At 61.5% G+C, this 18,682-nt stretch overlaps 3 protein-coding genes across 3 annotated transcripts; 1 reads left to right on the top strand and 2 right to left on the bottom strand.

Moving 5' to 3' along the window:
• Positions 1 to 2,699: 2,699 nt before the first annotated feature.
• Positions 2,700 to 6,922, top strand: GFAP (glial fibrillary acidic protein; the record flags this gene model as incomplete). Its single annotated transcript, XM_080359617.1, has 9 exons — positions 2,700 to 3,154; positions 3,674 to 3,734; positions 4,021 to 4,116; positions 4,178 to 4,339; positions 5,088 to 5,213; positions 5,415 to 5,635; positions 5,821 to 5,864; positions 6,514 to 6,599; positions 6,881 to 6,922. The coding sequence occupies 9 exons, from the start codon at positions 2,700 to 2,702 to the stop codon at positions 6,920 to 6,922; spliced, it is 1,293 nt and encodes a 430-aa protein (XP_080215743.1).
• A 3,147-nt stretch (positions 6,923 to 10,069) lies between these two features.
• Positions 10,070 to 11,311, bottom strand: FAM187A (family with sequence similarity 187 member A; the record flags this gene model as incomplete). The annotated part of the gene is made up of 1 exon (XM_080359719.1): positions 10,070 to 11,311. One exon carries the CDS (start codon positions 11,309 to 11,311, stop codon positions 10,070 to 10,072), a length of 1,242 nt encoding a protein of 413 aa, XP_080215845.1.
• A 2,034-nt stretch (positions 11,312 to 13,345) lies between these two features.
• On the bottom strand, positions 13,346 to 18,527 carry DNAAF19 (dynein axonemal assembly factor 19; the record flags this gene model as incomplete). The annotated part of the gene is made up of 4 exons (XM_080359718.1): positions 18,438 to 18,527; positions 17,785 to 17,950; positions 16,117 to 16,249; positions 13,346 to 13,801 (listed from the first exon to the last, which is right to left on the bottom strand). The coding sequence occupies exons 2-4, from the start codon at positions 17,922 to 17,924 to the stop codon at positions 13,346 to 13,348; spliced, it is 729 nt and encodes a 242-aa protein (XP_080215844.1). The 5' UTR covers positions 17,925 to 17,950; positions 18,438 to 18,527.
• Positions 18,528 to 18,682: the final 155 nt, after the last annotated feature.

Here is an 18,682-nt window from a genome sequence, read left to right as displayed (position 1 = left end):
TAAGAAATAACATGTGCTTTTAATAAATCCTTTCGTTTCCAACCAGAGGGGAGACGCGGCTGGTTCTTCTCACCTCCCCCTCGCGCAGGAGCTGGGCTTGGGCAGCAGCTCCTGCCTGAGCGGGTCTGGAAAAGGCCTTTGCTCCTGGGGGGGCTCAAGCCTAGTCCCCCCTCTTCACCCCCCATCTCCCAGCATCACTGGGGCCCTGTGGTGCCTTCTGCCCCCTTTGCTTGGGTGGGATCCCAGGGGGAGGGTGATGGATGTTGCCCCATCTCCTTGTCCCCCTGGGGTCCCTGCAGCTCTCTGTGACCCCCCCATCCTGGGCAGGGAGCTCTGAGCATCCCAACCCCCCCATGCTCCCCTCCCTGGGCACATCTGGGCGCTGCCACATCTGCACCAGCCCCTCGCAGCGCCCCCCGAGGTCACCAAGTGTGGCAGGAGCAGGAGGTGGGAGTGACCCCGCTCTGGGCGCTGCTGTCCCCTGGGACTGGGGTCACCAGCTCCTCCTGCTCCACTTTCCCGCCTGGCAGCGCCACATCTCGCCTTTGTCTTCTTGGAGGCTGGAAGCTTCTAATTAAAACTTCCAGGCTGCTCCTGGTTCGTTTGGCTCATTAAGGGGGGTCGGGAAGGAGGAGGAGGACGGGGGGAGCCCAGAGCCAGAGTGACAGCTCTGTCCCCTCTGAGCCGCTGCGTGGGAGCTGGAGGAATGAAATCTCTGGGGAGCGGCGTGGGGGCTCCTGCAGTCCTCATGTCCCCCTTTGTCCTCTGCACCCAGCAAGGGCTGCGTCCCCCTGGGGGCTTTAGAGCATCTATAGGGAGGGAGGTCCCCTGTCACCCTGGGCTGTCACACAGCTCCTGTCCCCAGGGATGTCACTGTTCTGGTGGGCTGGGGACACTAAGCATCATTATAAGGACTGCAGAGGTGCCCCAAAACCCAGCGTTTCTGTGGGCAAAACCGCTGCTTGCTGCTGGTGACACTGGCCCAGGACAGCTCAGGGGACAGGGCTGGCAGGGAACAAGGAGCTTCTGGAAACTAAAGGGGGATGTGGCAGCAAGAGGCTGTCCCTGAGCCACCAGTCCCACCACTGTGACCTACAGTGGCTCTGAGTCCCCACAGGTTGTGCTCTTGGGGACAATACTGTCACCACAACCCTCCTTGGCCACCTGCTGAGGGTGGCCGTGGTCCAGTGGGATCTGGTTGTGTCCCTGTCCCTGAGCAAGCTGGGAGCCTTTCCCGTCCATCGGCTGCCATCTAGCTGCCAGCTTGTGAGGCCTGTCCCTGTCCCCATAGTGTCCCCACCAGCACCCCAGGGATCCCCTGCCCCTGGTTTTATCCCAGCAGCCTCTTGGGGCACCCAACCCAGTGCCGCCCTGTGTTCTTTATGTCCCCAGAACACCCGTCTGGGGTGTCTCCAAAGCCTGGCCGTGCCCCTGTTTAGTGGCTGTGACACCGTGGCCTGGAGGGCTGTCACCACCCCTGGATCTGTCCCCAGCCTTTCCCGGCAGCGCAGTGCCCCGGCACAAAGCCACCCCGGCACGAAGCCACCGCGGCTGTGCCGGCCCTGCACAAAGCCCCTTTCAGCTGCCGGGAAAGGCCCTGGCAGCCGCCCCTGCGGGGGGGTCCTGGCTCTCATCCGTCCCCACGGGCCAACACGGTGCAAAGTCCCCCCAAACTCAGCGCACGTGTGAGCGGTGACACAGCCACACAGCTGTGGCAGGATCAGGTCCCCCGGGCTGGGAAGGGACATGGTGTCCTGGGACCAACCAGCGCTGAACGGACCCACCAGGCTGGAGAGGACTAGGGAGGCTTCAGCTGCCTAATTAGCAGCCTGCCTTCGTTAGCAGTCCGCCTTCATTAGCAGCTGCCAGGCTGCTGCAAGCGCCTTGGCCCGCTGGGGTTTGGTGGCTGGTGCTGAGTGTGGTGGGGGGCGCGATGTGGGGAGCGTGGGGGTGTCTGTGCATGCGGGGGGGTGCGGATGTTTGTGTGTGCACAGCAGGGTGTCTGTGCCCGTGCATGTCACGGTGCTGTGGGCGTGCACCGGGGTGGGTGTGCGGCTGCGTGTACACACACATGTGTTCAGGGCAGGCACGTGTGTGCACACCTGTGTACACACGTGCGTACAAGTGTAGAAATCCATGTGTATGTTGCAAGTGACGTGTGTGTGCACGTGGGCAGGGAGGGATGTTTGTGCGTGTGGACACGGGCAGACACGTGTGCGCGTTGCTGAAGGAGCACACGTGTGTGTGCGGGTGTGCACGCGTGTGGATGTCTCCTGTGGCTGTGTGCACAGGACGGGGGGATGCGTGTGTGCACGAGGCTGTACCAGCCGTGTGCGTGGGTGGGTGTGCACAGGGGGGTGTGCATGGCAGGGGGTGTGCACCGAGAAGTGCCCCACACCCAGCATCCCCCCCGGCTGCCCTGTGGGTTGCCATGTCCGTGGGTTTCCCTCCCACCCCAGCGTGTGCCCCAGGCCCCCCCGCTCCCCCAGCCCCATGGGGGGTGGCGGCGGGACAGTCCCATGCCGCAGTGCCCGGGCTGGGTGCCAGGTCCATCCATCCCTGCCGGGCGCCACTCAGCCCGGCCTTTGTGTGGCCCCTGGCTTGGTGGCCCATGGCCAGCACCGGGGCGGCCACTGGGCTGGAAGCCCCCCGGATCCATAAAACCCCCCAGGCTGGGCACATCACGCCCACCCCTCGGCATGGAGAGCCAGCGGCTCTCCTCCTACGGCCGCCGCTTCGGCCCCGCCGCCCCGCTGTACCGGGTGCTCCCCGCCAGCCCCCCGGCCCGGCTCCGGGTCCCCCGCAGCATCCAGCTGGGTCCCCACGCGGGCTCGGGCAGGATGGACTTCTCGCTGGCCGCGGCGCTCAACTCGGAGTTCAGGGAGACGCGCACCAACGAGAAGGTGGAGATGATGGAGCTCAATGATCGCTTCGCCAGCTACATCGAGAAGGTGCGGCTGCTGGAGCAGCAGAACAAGGTGCTGGTGGTGGAGCTGAACCGGTCGCGGGACCAGGAGCCCTCGCGTCTGGCCGACATCTACCAGGAGGAGCTGCGGGAGCTGCGGCTGCGCCTGGAGCAGTTGGGCACTGCCAAGGCGCGGCTGGAGATCGAGAGGGACAACCTGGCAGAGGACCTTGGTGGCCTCCAACAAAAGTAAGGGACTGTCCTGCACGGGGGAGTCTGGGGACCAGGGTGGCCACCAGGATCAGGGTGGTGATGGGGACCAGGATCAGGACCAGGGTGATGATCAGGACTGGGCTGATCACCAGGAACATGATGGCCCCAGGGACCAAGGTGGCCACCAGGACAGGAATGAGGGTGGCCACTGGGATGGTTCTCAGGATGACTACCAGCACCAGGGTGGCCATTGGGACCAGAGGGGCAGCAGGGACCAGGATGGCCACCAGAATGGTGTCAGGGTTGTCCTGGGGACCAGAGTGGTGATGGGGACCATGGTGGTGGCAAGGACCAGGGTGACCCCAGGGACCAGGGTGACCGCAGGGACCAGGATGGGGACTGAGGTGTCCCTGGGGATCAGGGAGGCCACCAGGACAGTGGTAGCCCTGGGGACCAGACACTGGTGGGGACCAGGGTGGTGACAGGGACCCAGAACAGTATGGGTGGTGGCCTAACGAGTGCTGGTGCCTAACGAGTGTGGCTGTCTGTGCCCAGGCTGCAGGAGGAGGTGACGCGGCGGCTGGAGGCCGAGGGCAGCCTGGCTGCCTGCAGGCAGGTGAGGGCAGGGCCCGATCCTGCACCCCCTGCAGTGGGGGGCGGGTGGGGGTCAGTGCCCTGGTGGGGACAGGTGGGGATGGGGAAGGACGAGCAGGGTGGGGAAGGATGGGGAAGGACGGGCAGGGATGGGCAGGAATGGGGCAGGGACGGGGCAGAGATGGGCAGGGACGGGGCAGAGATGGGCAGGGACGGGGCAGAGATGGGCAGGGACAGGCAGGTCAGGAGGGGACACCGCCACATGGGCAGCCCTGGGGATGGTCCCTCCTGTCCCCCTGCGGTGTCAGGACGTGGATGCCGCCGCCTTGTCTCGCCTGGACCTGGAGCGGCGCGTGAGGACGCTGCAGGACGAGATCGCCTTCCTGCACAAGGCGCACGAGGAGGTAACGCCGAGGGGGGGTCGCGGGGCGCGGGGGGGACAGGCTGACCCCGCTGTGTCCCCAGGAGCTGCGGGAGCTGCAGGAGCAGCTGGCGCGGCAGCAGGTGCACGTGGACGTGGACACCAGCAAACCCGACCTGACGGCCGCCCTGCGCGACATCCGCAGCCGCTACGAGGCCATGGCCACCAGCAACGCCCAGGAGACCGAGCAGTGGTACAAGTCCAAGGTGCGGGGCGGGTGGCTCGATGTCCCCTCCTGGGATGCCACCTCAGGGCTGGGGTTGGGTGGCTCTGTGTGGCGGTGGTTGTCCCCTCATGGGTTGTCATCATCTTGGGGTGGGGGTTGGCCACCCCATGGGTGGGTGGTTCTTCTTGGGTTTGGTGTCCCTGCTGTCCCTGCTGTGTCCCATGTCCTGGTGTCCATCCCACTCTCAAGCAGGAACATGTCCCCTGCCACCAGGGATGTGTCCCATGGCCACTGCCCTGTCACCCCAGGGGAGCGGGGACATTCCTCCATGACTCGTGCCACCCAGCCCAAGGGCACTGTCCCTTCCACCCACAGGAGCAGGGACACATCCATGTGACATCAGAGTCATGTCCCCTGTGTGCTGTCCCTTCCTCTCACAGGACCTGGATATGTCCCCAGGACATGTCTCTTTGGGGATGTCCCATGTGTCCCTTCCTACTGCAGGAACAGGGACACGTCCCCAGTGCCACACCAAGTGCACGTCCCATGTGCATCACCCCCTCCTGCCACAGGAGCAGGGACGTGTCCCCCCGGGACACCCAGCACCGGGGACACGTCCCACGTGCACTGTCCCCCCACCTTGCAGCAGCAGGGGCGTTTCTCCACATCGTGTGTTACCGGGGCCACGTCTGCCCCGCGGAGCAGAGCAGGGTCGTGTCCCCACGCCACGTGCCACCGGGACACATCCCTGCCGTGTGGTCACATCTCACGGGATGTGACCCGTCCAGTTCGCAGACCTGACGGACGCGGCCGCCCGGCACGCGGAGGCCCTGCGCGCGGCCAAGCAGGAGGCCAGCGAGTACCGGCGGCAGCTCCAGGCCCTCACCTGCGACCTGGAGAGCCTGCGGGCTTCGGTAGGTGACGGTTGTGGGGCGCAGGGGGGGGACACGGCCTCGGGGAGCAGCCACCGCCCTGGCATAGCAGTGGGGCCACCAACCCGAGCTGGGGGAATGGCTGGTCCCTGAGGGCGGGCAATGGAGAGCTGTCATGGAGAGCCCTGAGCTCCTGGGAGAAGGCGGCTGTGGGGGGTGTCACGTCCCCCCGTGTCCCCCCAGAACGAGTCGCTGGAGCGGCAGCTGCGGGAGCTGGAGGAGCGCTACGCGCTGGAGACGGCCGGCTACCAGGACACGGTGCTGCGGCTGGAGGAGGACATCCGCGGGCTGAAGGAGGAGATGGCCCGGCACCTGCGCGACTACCAGGACCTGCTCAACGTCAAGCTGGCCCTCGACATGGAGATCACCACCTACCGCAAGCTGCTGGAGGGCGAGGAGAGCAGGTGACGGCAGAGCGGGGGTACATCCTGCTCCTCGCCCACCCCCAGCCGTGTCCTTGTGGTCCCTCCGGGGTGTCCGACCTGCTTGGGGACCGTCCTCCAGCCCTCCTGGCCCAGCCCTGGGCAGGTGGAGCTGGGGGTGGGCAGCAGGAGCCCCCACGTGTCCCAACGCCCCATCGCTCCTGCAGGATCACCATCCCCGTGCAGAGCTTCTCCAACCTGCAGATCCGAGGTGAGGCCACGGCCACGTGTGGGCTGGGGAGCCGGGGTGGTGGCACAAGCCAGGGTGGCTTCTGGGGACACCACCTTAGCTGTCCCTGCACCACCCAGTAGGACCAGGCGCTTTCTTTCTGAATGTCAAGGAACAGGGACTTGGGTTCTCCCAAGATGGGGGGATGAGTGTGTCAAGGCTACATCCCCAAAACCGAGTGTGTCCCCAAGGCCAATGATGTCCCTAAGCCTGGCCACATCACCATGTCCCCACTGCCAAACACATCTCCAAAGCCAATGACATCTCCATGGGCAATAGTGTCCCCAGTGCCAACTGTGTCCCCATGGACAGCCCTGTCCCCAAGCACAGTCACATCCCCAAAGCCACCCATATCTCCATGGCCAGTCCTGTGCCAACTGTGTCCCCAGGACTAATCACTTCCCAAAGCCAGACCCATCCCCAAGGCCAACCATGTCTCCAACCCCATCCCAAAGACCGACCACGTCCCTGAGGCCAGCAGTGTCCCTGACGCTGGCCATGTCCCCAGGGCCACCATCTCCCATGGTTCAGGGCTTTCCAGCCCAAACTGTTCCCCTTGGGCCCTTCCAATGGATGGAGGGGCTGTACGCCGGTCACTGTGTCACCGCCATGTCCTGCCCATGTCCCCTAGAGACCAGCCTGGACACTAAGTCCGTGTCAGAAGCCCATGTGAAGAGGAGCATCGTGGTCAAAACCGTGGAGACCAGGGATGGAGAGGTGGGAAGTCCTCATCTGTGTCACCCACGCTGCCCCCCTCCCCATCACCTCCCCGTGGGGTCACTCGTTGTGCCCTTGGGGCCACCACCCTCAGCCCCAGGAGCAGCTTGGGCAGGGAACCAGCGATCCCAGTGCCGGGCCAGCGCGGCTCGAGCTGGGTCTGCACACAGTGGGGCTGAGCCTGGCAGCTCGTGGAGAACACCGTCCCTGTCCCCGTCCCCAAGCTCGCTCAGAGCCCAGGAAGGCCCGTCTGGGTGACAGTCCCTCTCTGTCCCCTCCAGGTGATCAAGGAGTCCAAGCAGGAGCAGAAGGAGCTGCCGTAGGGCGGCCGAGCCCCAGCACCGCACGCTTGTAGCCGCAGCTCCGTAGGTCCCGTCCAACGCCGCACAGGAGCCCCCCGGCCGGACACGGTGCTTGGGGGGATCTCCTGCCCACCCGTCGCCTCTCCCATGTCACCCCGAGCTCTGGGCACTGTGGGCGCCCTGCTTGGGGCTGGCAGAGCCCTGTCCCCTGCCACGATGCTGCCTGTCCCCACGGCACGGAGGGGACCAAGGTTTTGGGGCCGTACCCACGCTCACCCCAGATCTCCAGCTCACCAGTGGGAGAGAGTCCATCCTGGTTCAATGTCCGTGCACCAGCTGGACAAGGTGACGGTGCCAAGAGCATCTCTGCCCGCATCCCACCTCACTGCCCACCCTCTGGTCCCTGAATGTCCCCAGTGCACCCAGGCCCTGAGCACCCACCTGTGGGTGGCTGCAGGGTGCAGGGTACCAGCTGGTGAGGGACGTGTCCCTGTCACCGAGCGCTGGGTGGGCTCAGGCAAGAGGCACGGGGAGGATGGAGGGGCAGGGTGGTGTCAGGATGTGCCACAAGTGACAAAATGGGATAACGAGGGGCCGTGGGGACACTGGGGTGTTGGGGGGGGTGTGTGGGGTGGGAGCAGAGGGGGCACAGCAGGCTGGGCGGCCTCAAGGGCTTCTCCTGGCACAGAGGTGCTGACGGTGAGGGGACACACAGCCATGGGCCGGACCCCTTGCCTGGGGGGTCCCACGCAGGTGAGGATGGAGAGGAGGAGAGTGCGGAGGAGGAGGAGGGTGCTGGGGAACCCGCGGGTGCTCTCACGGCTGACGGTGCCTCCTGGGACCCAGGAGTGACGGGAAGGACAGACGGGACCATCCCGGTCCTGCCTGCGCCCCCAGGCTGACAGCAGCAGCAGGGGGGACAGGGACCAGGGCTGCCCCGTCACAGTCCATGCACGGAGCCCAAGCTCCCCCTTGGGCATTTGGGATGGGGTCAGAAGAAATCTCGTGTCCCTGGGCTACACGTAGCCCTGTCCCCCCATTTGTCCCCCAGACCAGGACATGCCACCACGCACCCAGCGCCACCGCCCAGCCGGGGGTCCCCACAGCCCCGTCCCCACAGCCCCGTCCCCACAGCCCCGCCCCCACCTTCCATTTAGCTACTGACCATGAGCGAAACCTGCCCTGATACCCCAAAACATAGCAGCAACCACCCAGCAGCTTCTCATACCCTGTAAACCCTTTGGGGTGAGCACACTGGTGCCACTCGGATGTCACCGCCCTCGTCACCCCTTGTCCCCAGCTCCGGCGCTTTGCTGACCCCAGAAGGGCCGTTCCTGGGGCGGGAGACGCGGGTGCTGCCCAGGTTTGGCACCCAGAGCTCCGGGGGGCCCAGTTCCCCGCCAGCAGCCCCCGGCTGGGGCTTTGCAGCCCACGTCGCTGCCCAATTAACGCACTAACGCCCGCGGCAGCCCGAGATGGGAAATAAAGCTAACGCAAGCGCTGTGCTCCCGCAGCCGTGCCTGAAATCGCCTCTTGCAGCCGGTCCTGCGGGTATTTTGGGATCAGCCGGGGTGGCGAGGCGCCTCGGGAGCACAAACTGAGCTCAAAGCCACCAGTGTCACAGCTGTACCCCAGGGCACAGCCAGCGCTCCGTGTCAACACCCGTCAGGGTTTGGGGTGCAGGAATATCCCCCCGGAGCCGGCAGCCGGGCAGCGGGTGGGAGAGACCCCTTCCTGGGAGAGAGGGATCTGCTTGGGGGGTTCAGCCCCAAACACAGCCCCTGCCCCACAGGGACCCGGGTTGTGGGGCTGGGGAAGCTCCTGGGACGGGCTGCGCTGTCAGAGCTGAGGGTGGATGTGAGATCTGGCACTTCACAGAACATTTGGGTTGGAAAAGCCCCTCAAGATTGAGTCCAACCATTAACCCATCCCCGGCACTGCCCCATGTCCTGAGAACCTCATGTCCGTCTGTCCAGCCCTCCAGGGATGGTGACTCCAACACTGCCCTGGGCAGCCTGTTCCAATGCCCCACAGCCCTTTGGGGAAGAAATTGTTCCCACATCCAACCTCAACCTCCCCTGGCGCAACTTGAGGCCGTTTCCTCTGCTCCTGGCGCTTGTTCCTGGGGGGCAGAGCCCGACCTCCCTGGCTCCAAGCTCCTTTCAGGCAGTTCAGAGATCAGAAGGTCTCCCCTCAGCTCCTGTTCTCCAGCTGAACCCCCAGGTCCCTCAGCCGCTCCATCACATTGTGCTCCAGCCCCTCACCAGCTCCGTTCCCTTCTCTCCACTCGCTCCAGCACTTCAAGGGTTTTCCTGGCGTTGAGGGGCCCAAAACTGCCCCCAGATGCATCATCGATGTGGTTCAATGCCAGAGCAGCACTGGGACCCCCAATGCTGCCCCTGCAGAGACCAGGGTTTCTCTTGGGAAAGCTGAAATCCCCAAGTCCGTGGAAATAGGAGCGGAGAGGAGCCCCATGGGGAAGTTCTGCTCCATGCTGAGGAGCAAGTGACCACCTAAACCCTGCGGAGACGCCTCTTTGGAGGATGAGCATAATAATTCTATGAGGCATAAATATTGACTCACAAGTTTGCGTTGAGTCACTTGAGGCAAAAAAACCCACCCAAAAAACAGAGAAAAAAATGGTTAAACCATCATTTTAAAAGATGGATTTGCTCCAGCTAAGGAGTTCAAAGGAACACTGAGTGTTTTGAAACGCTGGCACGCTAAGTTCTCAGCAATGAAAGAAAGTAAAATAAAGGGGTAAGAAAAGCAAGAATTAATTGGATTAAAATCGTTTGGTGGATCTTTTTTAGCCGCCCCGTAGAAAAACAGCTCTAATAAATCACCGATGCGGTTGGGGAACTCTGTAGAGCTCGGCCAGAAGATCTTGTAACAGCTCCAAGTGTTCTTTTGGAAAGGACTGTATTGAGCTGAAACCCCTCCCCAAGCCAGCGGGAACGGCCGCGGGGTGCGGAACGTCCGTCTGTCCCTCCGAACCGCACCAACCTGCAGCGCAGGGATGTCCCCACGTCGTCCTCGCTGTCCCACTCTCAACCCGAAAGGAGGATGAGCGGGTGCTGGTGGCATTTTCATTTCGAGTGGTCAGAACATTGGGAATTCCCAACGGGAGGACGGTCCGAGGCGTCAGAGCGGCCCGCGGTGGGGACGCTACGTCGCGGCACGGCGCCGGCACCTCCGCCAGCAGCAGCAGCCGAGGTGGATGGCGACGAACACGGCGCCGATGACGATGTAGCTCCTGCCGATGATGTTGGCCGCGTAGGTCGTCTCCGGGTCGTAGAGCGTCCGCCGGCGCCAGCGCCGGTAGAAGACGCTGAGCCGGAACCCGGCCACCATGGTGCCCTCTCGCCAGCAGAAGTAGGTGCCTCTGTCGGTGATCTTGACCCGCTGGATGTGCAGCTGGTTCCCGTGGTCGATGAAGATCCTCATGGTGCCGTTGACCCCGATGAGGAAGCGGGAACGGTAGAGCCGGACGGAGTTCTTGTCCCAGGCCACGGCGTGCTCCGGCCGGGCCCCCGGGCACCCCAGGATCAGTTTAGTCCCAGCGGGCTGCTTGTGGAACTGCGTGGGGACGCGGGGCACCCAGGGCTTCTCGCCCATCTTGGAAATGATGTTGGAGATGGTCTGCACGCCTTCCTTGGGGACCTTCTTCTTTTGGCAGGAGGTCAGGCAGCTCCGGATGACCACCTCGGGTCTCCGGAGGTGGCTGCGGGGCCGCAAATGCCAGGGGACAGCCCCGGAGCCGCAGGAGGTGACGTTGGGGACAGCGGTGCGGTAGCGAGGGTGCAGCAGGGCGCTCTGCAGGTAGCAGAGCCCGATCCGCCGCTGCTCGCCCCTCACCCCGCAGCGGTCGCACCTGGTCCAGTCCCAGAAGGTGGTGAAGAGGCTGAGGACGTCCTCCGTGGTGTCGTCCTGGACGTGCTGGCCTCTGTCCACAAAAGCCACCACGATGCCCCAGGTGGGCTGCACGTCCACGTCGTAGCCGTAGAAGTAGTCCCCTCTCTCCGTGCCGCACAGGTAGTGTCCAGAGTCTTTCTCCTGGGCTCGGAAGACGATGAGGCTGAACATGCGGATACTGAACCGGTTCAGCATGCTGCTGCCCGAGCGGATGTGGCCCGAGTCGACAACCACGGTGCCGGAAAAGTCCGTCAGGACGGAGGTTTCGTGGCCGCCCATGTTCTTCTGGAAGTACCAGACGACAGAAGAGACCGTATCGGGTTTGCAGTTGCAGGGGAGCTCGAAGGTCATGTCGGCCAAGTACGCGGCGTTGTCGAACATCAGGTAGGAGGGACACGCCATCCTGGTGAACGTGTTTTTATCTTCAGTCGCAAAGGCATGGAGAACGTCCACCATGCAGAGGAGAATGGTGGCTCCCGGCAGCTTTGCCAGCATGGCACCGGGTGCTCTCTGCAGCCAGCAGAACCAAGAAGCCACCGCGTCCTCAGCAGGGACGGTAGGAGCCCACGCGCGGGGTCGGCAGCGCCGGCGCTGAGCGGGGACCACGCACACGCCAAAGACAGGGTTTGCAAACGATCCCCTGCCCGCAATGCACCTGGGTGACAGCGGGGATCAAACAGCGGCTGCAATATCCCATCCCGGCCAAATCCCTGCTGGGATGGACTGTGCCCTCCCCGGGCAGGCTGTGCCCCGGGACACGGGCTCTAGAACCCCCGCTCTGTCCCTGCTGCTCTAGAACATTGCTGTGTGCGCCCTGGACAATGAGCGGGCAGAGGGAGATGCAGCGATGGAAAGTGTGGTGGGAACAAGGGAACCGCTGACGTCTCGAAAGACTCATGTGCAGTGAGTGTTAATTATTTCTCCGAACACAATGGATCCGAGAAGACCCTGCTCCCACAGCAGCCGACCTCTGCAGCCCACAAGAGGTTTCAAACACGGTATTTAGGCTTCTCCACCCTCCCCGGTGGCTTTCCAAGGGTTTGTGTGCTGAAGACCCATCCTTCCCCGTCTCTGAGTGGTTGAGCGAGGCGTGTTGTTCACATCACTCTCGCTTGGGACCAGCCCTGGAGACCTTCAGCACGTGTCTCCTACACCGGAGATGAGCTGTTTGCTCCCGACTCTGGCTGGACTTTCAGCTCAGCTTTTGGCCCTTCTTGAGCTCAGCTCAGACCATTGGGAAACTCATCGCAGCTGGTCCAACAGCTTGTCCTCCCATAAATGTTCACACACATTCCTGTAGTTCATTTCTCCTGAGCCTTCTCACCAAAGCACGGGGGTTTTGCCCATCCCCAAGCGATGGGGATGCAGCAGGCGGCTCCCGCCTCAACACTCGATGTGAGAAGAGATCCTGAGCCTTGGGATGGCTGAACACAGAGCTGAACAGTCGTGCCAGGGCTGTTCCTGCACCGACACCCCCATCCTGACCCTGGGAAGCTCCAGGATCTTGGTTGGTTTAAGGCTTCAGCTCTCAGCCTTCTGCTGGTGTTATGAAAGGCCGGAGGAACGGCACCACAACAGACTGCAGGGACACGGGTGTCCCCAAGATTGATGCCACAAAGCCCAACATGCAAGCGCCAGAGGATCATCCCTGAGGTGCCCAGTGGTTTCTACAGAGAAGGTGGGAGAGGATGGTCATAATCTGCCCAGGGGACTTGAGCTTCTGCTCCTCTAGCTGGGTTTTGCAACAAAATGGACCTGGCAGTTGTTTTTAAGCTGAATTCAAGGCAGCGTGAGCACTGTAACGTGCATTGGGCTCCTCAGCACACTTGGGAGAAACTTGAGGATCCTCCCAGCCCAGGACTGCAGGAGAGCTTGGTGGGAAGGTGCTGAGCTGCACCATATGACGGTCTGTGCGGCCAAACCAGCCAGGCTGCTCAACTTAGACCCAGTATTAGGCCGCCCTGGAGTCCCTTTGTTGGACTGATGCCCGTCAGCTCTTTCTCAATCTCAATTTCTGTGGCATTTCAGCAAATCAGGTGCCGTCTGAGATCACAGGACCATAAGGGGACACGATCTCAGAGGTTTGCCCCATGGCTGGGGTAGAATAAGAAATAAAGAGCTGGTTGGATCAGTCCCGGCGTTTCCGTCCCCGTTCTGCATGGTCAAACACCAACTGTCACCGATGGCATTTCTTAAAGCCCCAGAGCGACAACGGACAGGGACACAAAAGGGAAGGGACTTTTTGGGGGTTGGTTTCTCTTTCTCTTTTACTTTCCCCCACTTGTCCTCCTCACGCAGGAGATCCTGACAGAGCTGTTCCGTGGGGACACCCTGCCCCAGCCATCACAACACGCTCCTCTCTCTAACCAACCTTTATTTGTTGCTCAGGGTGGCTCCCACGTACAGAGAAACACACAGCAACGCTCCACAAGCATCTAATTTATCTCTCTTATGCAACATCTGATGCCAAAGTCAAGCTTTGAGCCTCTTCTTCACTCCATTTCTGCACAACCTGGGTGCTTTTGCTCCTTAGTTGACCCGGTAGCTCTTCATCAGCTCCATCAGCATCCTCTCCTCGGTTTCCGTCTGCAGGCTGGTGTCAGTGAGGTGGGTTTCGCTGTCCGTTCCGCAGCCGGCGGGGAACATCGGACCATTCCCGCTCGCGCGCTGCAGCTTCCCGAACAGCCCCCGGCTGCTCTCCTGCTCCGCTCCGCTCAGGAGATCCACGTTTAACCCGAAGCGCTTGGTGCCCGAAAGGCTCCGCAAGATCTGAATGACGGCGCCTCGGTCTTCACGACAGACGTTCTCCGCCAGCACCACGAGGAATTCGCCCAGGAGGCCGAAGCCCAAGTCAGCCTGGAAGATTCTGCCCAGGGCCTCCCCTCCGAGCTTGAGCAAAAGCTGGTATTTGTCTTTCCCATTTTTTAAGCATCGGCGCCAATCTCTGTAAAACTCGGCAGAGGTTCTGGGCAGTTGATCCAGTTCCTGAAGGAAAAAATAGTTACTCAGTTCCTTTTGTTTTGTTGCCACTTAAAGGTTTTTATCACCCCCGCTCCGACCAGCCTGTGGATGGTGATGTTTCTAATATGGGATGTGAGAGCCCAAAGGGGCTGCACAAAGCTTGTGAGGTGCAAGATATAGAAAGAGACGAAGAAATATCAGGTTCCTCATAGAAACCAGAGAACTCGAGGGGAAAATAATGGAAGAATGATGAGATGAAACCCAACGTGGATAAACATGGGGGTAATCCCAGTTCTAACCAGCCCCAGTGTGGATCCGCTCGGGAAGGGATCTGGAGGCTCAGAGAAACTTCTGCTCCATCTCAAGCACCATGAAGTAAATCAAAGGGGTGAGGAGATAAAATAGATGAGATGTAAAAGCCAGAAAATATGCAGCTGGCCCCAACACGGCGTCTCCTAATGCACGGCATCCATACGCTCCGCGGCAGGGTTTGCGCTAACAGAGCCGAGCTCAATGTGGCATCGCCAGATAAAAGGAAATCCTGTTTCATATAATATGTAATTGAACTGCTGAACTCATCACCGCCGACTTAACTGCAAAACAGACTGAAGGAGGATTAAAATGTTTAGGCTTTTATACAGATAGCGAGGACAAGGCACAGCAACATCAGGCTGTGTCTAAACACGAAACGGAGAAGCCCTGGAGATCAGAGCCCGAGCGCTAACGGGATTAGGAACAGGATTTGCTCTGGGGAGATCACGACTCAGCCCAAGCAAATGCTGAGCTGCCTGGAAGAGCTGCAAAAGATCTCCTAATAAACAGCAAAATTAAACTCAGTGCCAAAAAATCCGTGAGAAACATCTATGGGAAAACATCCCTGGCTACATGTCCAATGCCCCGGACCCTCCAACGTGGGCAAAGCCCATGGGAGAGGACAGGATGGATGTCACTGGACTCACAAAGGACCTGGATAGAAAATGTTTAGTCACTATTTCCCACAACTGAAGCGAGACCTGGACAGGCTGGAGAGCTGGGCAGGGAAAATGTAAAGAAATAGAACAAGGGCAAGTGTAGAGTCTTGAATCTGGGCAGGAACAACCCCAGGTTCCAGTGTAAGTTGGGGAATGAGCTGTTGGAGAGCAGCGTAGGGGAAAGGGACCTGGGGGTCCTGGGGACAGCAGGGTGACCATGAGCCAGCACTGGGCCCTTGTGGCCACGAAGCCAATGGGACCTGGGCTGGGTTAGAAGGGGGTGGTCAGTAGGTCAGAGAGGTTCTCCTGCCCCTCTGCTCTGCCCTGGGGAGACCACACCTGGAATCTTGTGTCCAGCTGTGGCCCCTCAGTTCCAGCAGCACAGGGAACTGCTGCAGAGAGTCCAGCGCAGCCACCAAGATGCTGCAGGGAGTGGAGCATCTCCCGTGTGAGGAAAGGCTGAGGGAGCTGGGGCTCTGGAGCTGGACAAGAGGACACTGAGGGGGGACTCATTCCTGGGGATCAATATGGAAAGGGGAGTGTCAGGAGGATGGAGCCAGGCTCTGCTGGTGACAACCAGGGACAGGACAAGCGGCAATGGGTGCAAACTGGAACACAGGAGGTTCCACTTAGAGATTAGAAGCAACTTGTTCGTGGTGAGGGTGGCAGAGCCTGGCCCAGGCTGCCCAGGGGGTTGTGGAGTCTCCTTCTGTGCAGACATTCCAACCCGCCTGGACACCTTCCTGTGTAACCTCATCTGGGTGTTCCTGCTCCATGGGGGGATTGCACTGGATGAGCTTTCCAGGGCCCTTCAACCCCTGACACTCTGGGATCCTGTAATTCTGTGAAGGAGCATCCAGGCAGCAGGTTGCAAACAAAACAGCACTTTTCCAAATCATACATAATTAAACCGCGGGGTGAAAAAGAACCGGCTGCGTTCGCAGCAGATCCGCGGCCCACGGCTCTTAAACGCGGTGCTCCAGATGCACAGCCCTGGCTCCCGGGCTCTGAACCGCAGCCAGCTGGAAAAGTGCGCTCAAGGGAGGGTGTTCTTCTCCAAGAATCTGCTGCTGGCCACCGTCAGAGCCGGGTGCTGGGAGCTCTGCTCCGGCGCCGTGCAGCTGGGCTCAGAATCCCATGGGGTGAAGCAAACTCCTGGTGAAGCAGCTGGTGCTGCTGCTATCAGATGCAAAGTAGGGGCCAAGATGGAGCCCTGTGGTTCTCTAAACACCAGCGTTGCTGGGGACTCGGAGGGTTTGCTCACATGGAGATATAGATTTGAATAGTTCTTGCGTTTTAAAATAATACCCAACTTATTCTGGAGTGATTTTTAGACGTGGATAAAGTCCCGGAGAGCATCTCCCTCACCTGGGGTATCTCCACGTCGCTGGCTCGCGGGGCCTTGCCGCGGGCTGCACAGGGGTTCCACAGCACGTTCCTCCTCTCGCCAATCTTGTCCTTTTTCTCCAGGGGCTTCAGGTGCGAGGCCAGCACGATGTTCCTGCGGGCAGCAAGAGGGGATGGAGGCCTCAGCAACAGCAAATAGTTTGAGGCTTTGAGCTTTTTCTCTGCGGCAATTTCTGAGTTTGGGCTTTATGTATCATCCAGAGGGACCTGGGTGGGCTGGAGGTGTCCCTGTGAACATTGTGAACTTATAGAATCATTTCAGTTGGACGAGGCCCTCAGGATCAGAGTCCAACCATAACCCAGCTCCAGCACTAACCCATGTCCCTGAGAACCTCGTCCGAACACCTTTTAAACCCCTCCAGGGCTGGTGACTCCAGCACTGCCCTGGGCAGCCTGTTCCAATGCCCCACAGCCCTTTGGGGAAGAAATTGTTCCCACATCCAACCTCAACCTCCCCTGGCGCAACTTGAGGCCGTTTCCCCTCATCCTATCGCTTGCTACTTGGGAGAAGAGACCAACGCCCTCCATGCCACAGCCTCCTGTCAGGTAGCTGTAGTCAGCAATAACATCTCCCCTCAGCTCCTCTTCTCCAGGCTGAACAGCCCCAGTTGCCTCAACCGCTCCTCATCAGACTCGTGCTCCAGAACTGAACAAGGCCAAGCGCAAGGTCCTGCACAGGGGTTGTGGCAACCCCCGGTATCCACACAGGCTGGGGATGGAGGGGTGGAGAGCAGCCACATGGAGAAGGACCTGGAGGTGTTGGTTGAGGAGAAGTTCAACATGACCTGGCCGTGTGCTCACAGCCCAGCAGGTCGGTCATCCCCTGGGCTGCATCCCCAGTCCCACGGGCAGCAGGTTTGGGGGGATCCTGCCCCTCTGCCCCACTCTGCTGAGACCCCCCTGCAGTGCTGGTCCAGCTCTGGGTCCTCAGCACAGGACACACATGGAGCTGCTGGAGAGGGGCCAGAGGAGCCACAGGAATGATCCAAGGCTGGAACAGCTCTGCTGGGGGACAGGGGAGAGAGTTGGGGTGTTCAGCTGAGAAGAGAAGCTCCAGGGAAACCTTAGTGTGGCCTTTCTGGGCTTAAAAAGGGCTGATCGGAAAGATGGGGACAGACTTTTGAGCAGGGCCTGTTGCCATAGGACAAGGGGTGATGGTTTGAAAGTAAAGGAGGGAGATTCAGGCTGGACATGAGGAAGGAATTGCTGCCCTGAGGGTGGTGAGAGCCTGGCCCAGGTTGGCCAGAGAGGTGGTGGCTGAACCATCCCTGGAGACATCCCAGGCCAGGCTGGACGGGGCTCTGAGCACCCTGAGCTGGTGCAGATGTCCCTGCTCATGGCAGGGGGGCACTGGGGAGCTGGGAACGTCCCTTCAACACAAACCGTTCTGTGATTAATGAAGAGGTTAATAGTTTTGTCCTACTTACTGGGGAGGGGACCACACGCTGCAGAGGGCACAGTGAGCCATGTCACCGCTGTTCCACAGTGTGGCCACCATGGGGACCCGCCCTGCAGTTTGCAGAATCCGAGCTCCAACTGAACCAGCCCCAACACCTGCCCGTGAGGTGGGTGGTCGGTGTGACAGCTGGACCTCCCAGCCTCCCCTTCCCGGCGTGTCCCCCATGTCACCTGAAGTCCTCGTAGGAGGGGACGCGCTGGTGCAGCGCCCGCAGCTTGGCCGCGTTCTCCCGCTCCTGCCGCTCGTCGGCCTCCAGGGCCGCCCGCAGCTCCCGCGCCAGCGCCGCAGGGTCAGGGACTGCGGCCGCCATCGCCACCCAGGGGGACCTGCGGGGACCTGTGGGGACATGGGGACAGGGTCACGCCGGGCGCGTGGGGACACCGCTACTGTCGTGACAGCGCTGTAAATATCATGATAGTCCTGCCAGCACTGGCCCCAGGGACAGCACTCATGTCAATAGGGGTTGGCCCTGGGGATCCCGCTCCTATCGCGATAACCCCGCACTTATCACGACAGTCCAGCCAGGGCTGGTCCTGGGATCCTGCTCCTATCATGACAACCCTGCAATTATCACGATAGGCCTTCCGGGGCTGGCCCCGGGGACTCCACTCATGTCACACAGTCCTGCTGAGGCTGGCGCTGGGGATCCCGCTCCTGTCATGACAACGCTGCAGTTATCACGATAGACCTGCCAGCGCTGGCCTTAGGGACCCCACTCTTATCGCGACAGCCCTGGCAGGCCACACACATCCCCCGCCCCAGGGCCCCGCGCTCCTGTCACAACAGCCCGGCCGAGCTGCACCTACAGACGGCAGCAGCAAACCTGCTCCTATCGCGACAGCCCCGCCGGCCGCGCCCGCCGCCGCCCCGGGAACCCTCACTGTCCCGTGACAGGGCCACGCCCGCCGCCTGCCCCAGGGGACCCTCCGTGCATCGCGACAGGGCCCTGCACTCTCCCTCTATCGCGATATCGCCGCCCCGCCGAGCTCCCGCCGCCGCGCGGGCGCCTCCCGTCGCCATAGCGACCGGGCAGCGCGGCCGAGGCCCCGGCGGGGCTGCCCCGGCAGT

The sequence above is a fragment of the Nesoenas mayeri genome (assembly GCF_963082525.1).
Source record: "Nesoenas mayeri genome assembly, chromosome: 26".
Taxonomy (NCBI): domain Eukaryota; kingdom Metazoa; phylum Chordata; class Aves; order Columbiformes; family Columbidae; genus Nesoenas; species Nesoenas mayeri.
The sequence above is the reverse complement of the archived record's forward strand: the minus strand, read 5'-3'. Positions and strand labels throughout refer to the sequence as shown.